We start from the raw sequence: 8,022 nt of genomic DNA, 5'->3' as shown, positions 1-8,022 counted from the left end.
AGCCTGAAGAATCGTGAGCAGGGACAATGACTATATAGGACCGTCTTGCTTTAGGATCACTGCTTAACTAATGAAAGAATATCGTTATATCGACTCACTGCTGCAATGAAAAAGAAGTTGTCATCCATAAAGTTGTATGTCTTATTTTTGACTCACAAACTTTTACAATACCAATCAAACCCTATTGTTATAGCCTTATTATTAGAGCCCTGCCAATAGTGCCACACATGGAGAATATGAAAACACGACGATAAGGTGAGCTACGAGAAACCCATCCTGATTCCGATCAGGGTATAAATAGATCCGCTCGTCATCGGACGGTCATCCTATTCCGAGCTGCGGTACACGAGAGGTAATACTTTTGTTTTCTGATTTTCTATCCCCCGAGAACATAGACTGATTTTGTTAATTTTGTATCTCATCTTTTGCATTCGCTATATGCAATGATTAAATGTTGAAACGCTGTTTCATGACAGTAACACATCTTGTGGATTGGTAAAAGTTCCTAGAGCGTTTCCTATTTAAGTAATTACTCGTAAGGAGTAGTCCAAACGTACATTGTATTTAATGCAAAATTGCGCAAGATAGTGAACAATTTAACCTCTGATTGTACAAGTGTGGGTTCCATAAGATTTTGTATAGGAACTCCTATATCATTGTCCACGTCACTTTCACTACTGATCGAGACTGTCTGTTCTACCACATATATGCAGTGACATGAACACCCTTCTTGCCTATCACTTGTCACTTACATGTGGTGACTGGAATGATTGCATGTCGTGACTGGAATGATCACAAGTGATAAACTCAACACCCTCCTTACCTATCACTCGTGACTTACATGTTGTGACTTGCAATTGAATCTGAATACCATTCTTGCCTATCACTCGTGACATATGTAATGAATTGAATTATCGTAACTGCGAAAGACTCTCGGAAGAGCCATCTTGCTTCAGTATAGGTTAATTCATTAATTCTGTCCTCAATCGTTTTTGCATGTTTTCTTGGTCAAGATTTTAACTTGATAGTCACACTATGAACATAGTGCATTACCGGCGCACCTCCATTATATCAGCTGGTGCTATCAACTGCTACCTTGAATGTACTTGACATTGTCTAAATCGCGCATACAAGCAATACGTGATGTCATTCTTGCCATGAATTCTTGTGACAATGAGTCAGATGCCATGAATTCTTGTGACAATGAGTCAGATGTTTGGGACATTTTCAGGTAGCTCTAACCTACATTCTTCGCATGGGACTATGTGATGTGTTTTGTTTTTTGTTCTGTTTTGATTTCTTTTCGTTCATGGTTTGTATTTTTCGATTGTCAATGTGTGATGCACTTAGATTTTCATTTTGCTTATGAAATCCACACGTTATGGCATTGAAAACTGTTGCCAAATTTAGACTAACTTATGACAGAATTCAAATGCAGCTTTCATACATGGTTTTGCTGTGTATTTTAGTCGGTAACGTCTTAACCACGAGGCAAGACGTCGAGGCAAGAGACATCAATCATTGAGTGTCTTTTAACTGTCTTTTGTAAGCTGGAGTCAGGGAGGATACCAGCATACAGATGGACAACTGCCTCATTTGACCGTTTCGGTGCGTGTAGGGTTCAGCACCATCGTTATTTGCTGACAGTGTTAGAACATCACCGACACGTCCCTTCACTGTAAAGAAGTAGTTATTCACCTGTTGTTATCCTCTCTCTCTCTCTCTCTCTCTCTCTCTCTCTCTCTCTCTCTCACTCCCCCTTCCCCCCCATCCCGTGTTATACCAGACACTTTACTAGCTAGACAGGACATATACATAACATTTATTTTATTCCCTCAGAAAGATGAAGCTCCTAGTTGCTGCTGTGGTACTAGTGGCGGCCGCCATGGCCGATGATCACCACCATGACTACACCGACCCCTCTAAATTCGCGGACTACCTGAAGGATATACAGAAGAGTCACGAGTTCCAGTATATGTCTATGGACGCACAGACACTCTTCAGAAATCTTATCTCAGCTGCCGAGCAAGGAAGTGCCGCCCTGACAGCCTTCATCAAAGCAGAAACGTTTGACAAGATTATTCGTCTCATTGATCGTATGTCAATATGTCTTCATGTATACTGGATCGGGTCAGTTGCAGCCCCACCCAGCTGATTTAATCATTCATAACACTCTTTTTACACTAACGTCACTATCTACACACAGATACTATCTGATGGACGCGAGCCACGGACACGAGTTATACACTGACAATATCTTAGATAGATACGAGGCACTAGTTACCTACAGACAGTTTTTAACATAGACACCAGGCATTCGTTACCTCCACACAGTATCTCACATAGCCACGAGGTACTAGTTACCTACAGACAGTATCTCACATAGACACCAGGCACTAGTTATCTACGGAGGGTATGTCACATACACACGAGGCACTAGTTACCTACAAACAGTATCTCATGTAGACCCCAGGCACTAGTTACCTACAGATAGTATCTCACATAGACCCGAGGCACTAGTTACCTACAGACAGTATCTCACATAGACACGAGGCACTAGTTACCTACAGACAGTATTGATCATAGACACGAGGCACTAGTTACCTACAAACAGTATCTCACATAGACCCCATGCACTAGTTACCTACAGACAGTATCTCATGTAGACACCAGGCACTAGTTACCTACAGACAGTATCCCATGTAGATCCCAGGCACTAGTTACTTACAGGCAGTATCTCACATAGACACCAGGCACTAGTTACCTACAGACAGTATCTCATGTAGATCCCAGGCACTAGTTACCTACAGACAGTATCTCATGTAGACACGAGGCACTAGTTACCTACAGACAGTATCTCATGTAGACACCAGGCACTAGTTACCTACAGACAGTATCCCATGTAGATCCCAGGCACTAGTTACTTACAGGCAGTATCTCACATAGACACCAGGCACTAGTTACCTACAGACAGTATCTCACATTGACATTGACACAAAAAGATGTGAAAGAAAGTGACTGTCTACACATGTAGTATACACAAGTGGAAAGGTAACTGTTTTGGAGATCCTCTGATATAGATCTTTACAATTATGACAGAAACATACCCTCTAACAAGAACTTTAGCTGTTTGATACATCTTCAGATTTGGATGAGGACGACATTCCCCACTTTGAAGGTTACCTAGCCGCAGTAAGTATCATGACGCTGTTTGGTCATACATAATCGCAACAACTTAACTACAAATGTGTGTATATAGTCTCTGCTTCTTCTTCTACTACTACTACTACTACTACTACTACTACTACTACTACTACTACTACTACTACAGCTTTTCTGCTCCTACAACTGCTGCTACTACCGCTACTAATACTAATATTAATATTAAATACTCTGTTTCAGCATCTGAATGGAGGCATAGGCGTAAGTAGATTCGTTTCGTGAGAACCTTTGTCCTAGAGGTCTGAAACAGTTTTTTTCTAATTACACCTGAGCTCCAGATAGCTCGCGTATTTGCATATTTCACGCAATAAAATATACACATACTCTGTTAATTACAAATCAGGGAGTACAAAAAGCGCTTATATATATCCCAATACGTCTAAAATACCTTGCGTATTTTAATCAATGAACTAAACTGGCTTGTATATGATAATTCATCATGGAGTTAACAACGCTTATGCTATGCCCATATTTACATGAACTATCACAGTCGTAGCTACTGTCCCGTGTTTACTGTGGGAGTCACGTGACTTCCATGTTGAGCGTTTAAAATGACTGCCAAGTATTTGGCAAGGTAAAAATTACTGAAAACGTGCGTTGAGAGGCATTTGTATTCATATATCTAAAAGTGTCAGTTACTCAAAAAGGATAAGACACTGTGTGTAAAAGTACTCAATTTTTAAACTAGTGGGAGTATACAAAATGCTAGTTACTCCTCAAAAATACAGTTACTCATGGGACATGGGAGTAAACACCCGATTACTTCAAAAATTATCTGGAGCTCTGGACACTGACGAAAAGTCTCAGCTGATTGGAACGGATTACCAATCCTTATGAGATTAACAATCACCCCTGATTCAGGTTACCTTTAAACTTCCATTCACACACACACAGGAGTTTCCTAACTTTAGCTAGCTATGAACATTTCTCTATTCCCTGGTTTATTTAAGGCATATTTACCAATTCTTAAACGTCGCTTTGTATGACATATTTTAATTGATTCTTAATGCTTAATGCTGTATATATAGAAGGTAATGGATACTGTGTTGCCATGAAATGTAGAATGTAGATAATGTCAGCTATTGTACATTTCCTGATATGGATATAATGATGAGCGATTACGAGGCATACATATAATACCTCACTTTCAAACGTTTGTTGCAATGCATCTAATTTTTCTCCTTCAGTTACAATAACAATTGTTTTTAGCAAAGCTTACTTCTGAACTTCACTGTTACAGAAGGATTTTAATACCTCAAGCTGCGATTGTTAGCCTAATAATATTTGGATATTCTAAAGCACCCACTGTTTCGGTGTACAAAATAAGACAAGTACTGAAATATGTCCCTTCATCAGAAACGACAGACTGGCAGTGACCTGTTTAACTTCATGAGAGACCTTCAACTGATACACAAGATTGACGACGATCTCTCTCCCGCCGACATGCAGATGTTCTTGCAGATAGTGTATGCTGCTGAACACAATACCCTTACACAGTTCATTGAAAAGACGGGCTATGGTCCCGTCCTGGACCTCATGGCACGTATGTATATGAGCTGCATGACTTGGACACGAAAACACAGTGTCTTATTAGACTGAGATTTAGATAACTGACCGTTCTTCAGCTTCATAGGATCTTAGTGGAAAATGAGAAATGACAAACATCTCAACTTTTCAGATGTCCTATTAACACCAGGATAACAGAAACACATGGCGTGTTCATTTTAGTCTTCAGTGTAAAGCTATCAGGAAATCCCTCCCTTTCGTCTGGTGCTTTTCTGAACCTGTTCTCACTGACCTTCATATCTACTGACACCCCCTGAGCTGGTCATTAAAGGGGAGAACGCCAGTGTCAGACTCATTTGTTCGAATTTCTTGCAGAAATTGACGATGATGAAGCTCACGACATTGACCAGTTGATCATCAGGGTAAGGATAGACGCACAATTATTTCTCCAATCTCAAACATGGTTTGAATAGATCAATAAAATCGCCATCTAGTCACAGAAGAAACTGCTCGGTCTATTAAATCTACACACTGATATTATAAACGTGTAAATCATCAACGATAAGCAACCAATATCCATTTTGATGCTTACCGAAACGGGACAGAATTATTCTGTTTCAAAATAGCATATCAGGTTTCTATTGTGAAAACAAGCACGTGAAATAATGATCGAAAAGAAAAAACTGATGTCATAGAGATCATTTATGTACTATTTACCTCGTGATATTTTAATCAATATAGACACCGAAATATTGCAATGATTAAAAATGGCTTGTGTACAATTAAAACATACTCTTGATTCAACTTGTATGTGGAACATCTAAATTTAACCAGGTCTGTCAAAAGCATATTTTGAAAATAGCTACAAGCACTTCACACGTGCATCCTAGCGTTCTCATATCAAGTCAGTTGCTGCATGATTCCATTCAACAGATCGACAGATAGACTTTAACGTAGAGACTAACCTTATAACCTTAGATGAACGGCATAGGCATAGAAACCTTTCTATAAGTCATTCTATATTATCTGTTCTATATTACCTGAAATTGCGTCTGATCCTAAAGAGAAGAAACAGAAATTAAAAGAGAACGACAGTTGGTTTTGACTGGCACTTGCTTGGATTTTACAGCATCTGGAGTATGAGGCTTCTCTAGCAACCACCGGTAGCGCTGTCTGATCCAGTCGATTCCATGTCGACAGCCTTACCTACTGCAGGTAATGCCATAAAGAGCCCAGTTATGTCACAAAGAAACAAGTAATGTGTGACATTGCACTGACACTAAGATATTGTTCGACAATGGACTGATTGAGCCGGATAAAAGCTATGTTGAATATTGATTTGGTTGAGTCATGGTATTTCTACCTGGGTGATGCAGGTTTTCGAAGTTAACAAATTAATCAAACACTCTATCATGTGCTCATATCAAGAAAGAGAACCACTGCAAAGCTGTTATTTGAATTCACGATTACCGACCTCTGGAACTATCTACAGAACGACAACCTGCAACTAGGGGCGGTGAGGTAGCCTTTTAGCATCCACTCGTCCCGCCGAAAACCCGGATTCTATTGCTCACATGTGTACAATGTGTGTGGCCCATTTCTTGTGTCAACAGTGGTGATATTGCTGGAATATTGCTAAAAGCGGCATAGAGACATTTGCACCCACCAAAGGAACAAAACTGCATATCGAATTCAATGCCAGTGCCTAATCCCCACTCCTTCCAAATTATCAATGTTCATTCAAATGTGTAATTAGATATCATTCCTTTCTTTACAGATATGCCCTCTGCAAGTTGTGAATAAAATTATTGCTTTCCATGAAATAGATCGTTTTTCATCATTGTTCATTTGCAGTGAAACCCGTGAAGTTCTGATTAGAAATGATCTTCAAAACCAATGCCTGTCGCAAGAGGCTCCTGACGCAGGCACGGCGACTTGGTTGACACGTCATCGTACCACAGCAGCACAGATCGTAGATCATGTTGTTAAGCACTGGATTGTCTGGTCCAGTCGCCACATTGCTGAAATATCAGGCCTCAGACAAAATTATTTTCCTTCCTTGCTATCTACAGTGACATGCCAATCCACCATAATTAATATCGTTCATAGGCTGCCTCTTGTCACTTAACCAGCAAAATATCACCCTGGGTTGAGCAACTCGATTTTGATTTTGTCAACAATGGAATTGTCGAGCCGAAACAAGCTAAACAACCTTGAAGTCGGGCTGGAAGGCTGGTGTCAATAACAATGCACATTGGGGGCCAAGGAAAAAGTCTGCAAATTAATTACAGTTTCATCAGTACTAGGCCCAGACACTATGTAACTCTCACAGGAAATTGGAAAGACGTAACTCATACACAACTTGACTTATTCTCCTTTTACACCATGCTGTATCCATAGCACTTGAGAGTTCATTTTTGGCATAAATCCATTTCCACAGAGATGGGATATATAGGTAGGTCTTGTGCTCTTGAGTTCATTAGTTCTGTTCGAGATATGATACCCAAAACTGTCACTAGGTTGAGTGCAAAAGACCTCTCACCAAGTCGAGGCTGGAACATACTGGGCTATAAACACCTGACAGCGATGGCATCTCTACTTCAGGAGGCTGTTGCGGCCCACTTCAGCCAGCAAGCATGACCCGAAACAAGAGTCCAGCAAAGATGACTAGGAGGGACAATGAAAAGGTGGCCGAAGCATGGAACACAGCACTGCGGTTATAACATTCAGCATCCACTGAATGTGACGACCCTCAGCTGCAGATAGGCAAGGAGAGAAAATAGGGAGTTATACAAAGAAATTGAGACTAGTAAACCTGGACCAAACCCAGCAGCACCTAATGTCGGACTTGCCTTGGGTCTAAAAGACACACCTATGGGAAATACGAGAGCAGGGTTACTTATGGCCAACATGGACATTCCACCCTAAGACAGTAACAGTAGGCAGAGCACCTCCAAGAAGGTGCCTAAGGCTGTAACTGAAATTAACACTGAGAATATGCAGAAAAGGTGAAACTAGTGAAAGAAATTAATCTCAGGAGGTAATGCCATGCGAGATGAACATTGCTATGGACGCAGATACGACAGTATCAAGCAGCCTGGGCAGAATGCATCACAAGCAATCAGTATCGCCTGCGAAACTGTTACTGACAAGAAGTTCATCATCAAAGCATCATTCCAGAATACGCTCTGCTGGACTGGTGCCTGGCTGAAAGGAAAAGGCACGGATGTGAAATGTCCAGGGGACCACCCACACTGTACTCTGAACATGTCAGCCTTCACTGCATTCTCCGAG

The 8,022-nt window shown here is 40.7% G+C and overlaps 1 protein-coding gene across 2 annotated transcripts; it reads left to right on the top strand.

Annotated features, from left to right (window-relative positions):
• Nucleotides 1-329: 329 nt before the first annotated feature.
• On the top strand, nucleotides 330-6,551 carry LOC137296340 (uncharacterized). Of its 2 annotated transcripts, none has more exons than XM_067828114.1 (8): nucleotides 330-352; nucleotides 1,840-2,096; nucleotides 3,146-3,192; nucleotides 3,403-3,423; nucleotides 4,579-4,765; nucleotides 5,104-5,150; nucleotides 5,858-5,943; nucleotides 6,506-6,551. In XM_067828114.1, the coding sequence occupies exons 2-7, from the start codon at nucleotides 1,844-1,846 to the stop codon at nucleotides 5,903-5,905; spliced, it is 603 nt and encodes a 200-aa protein (XP_067684215.1). In that variant the 5' UTR covers nucleotides 330-352; nucleotides 1,840-1,843; the 3' UTR covers nucleotides 5,906-5,943; nucleotides 6,506-6,551. The 2 variants fall into 2 exon arrangements, with proteins under 2 accessions (XP_067684215.1, XP_067684214.1); XM_067828113.1 differs by lacking the exon at nucleotides 330-352 and adding an exon at nucleotides 1,110-1,231.
• Nucleotides 6,552-8,022: the final 1,471 nt, after the last annotated feature.

Source organism: Haliotis asinina, chromosome 9, assembly GCF_037392515.1.
Source record: "Haliotis asinina isolate JCU_RB_2024 chromosome 9, JCU_Hal_asi_v2, whole genome shotgun sequence".
NCBI classification, from domain to species: domain Eukaryota; kingdom Metazoa; phylum Mollusca; class Gastropoda; order Lepetellida; family Haliotidae; genus Haliotis; species Haliotis asinina.
Note: the sequence above shows the minus strand (reverse complement) of the source record. Positions and strands in the feature narration are given on the sequence as shown.

What these genes read in the sequence shown, in the direction of transcription:
- LOC137296340 (XM_067828113.1), top strand. Translation starts at nt 1,158, where the DNA reads ATGAATTCTTGTGACAATGAGTCAGATGCCATGAATTCTTGTGACAAT. An exon ending in GATTATTCGTCTCATTGATC is followed by an intron (nt 2,097 to 3,145) that starts GTATGTCAATAT and finishes ATACATCTTCAG; the next exon opens with ATTTGGATGAGGACGACATT. An exon ending in TTGACCAGTTGATCATCAGG is followed by an intron (nt 5,151 to 5,857) that starts GTAAGGATAGAC and finishes TGGATTTTACAG; the next exon opens with CATCTGGAGTATGAGGCTTC.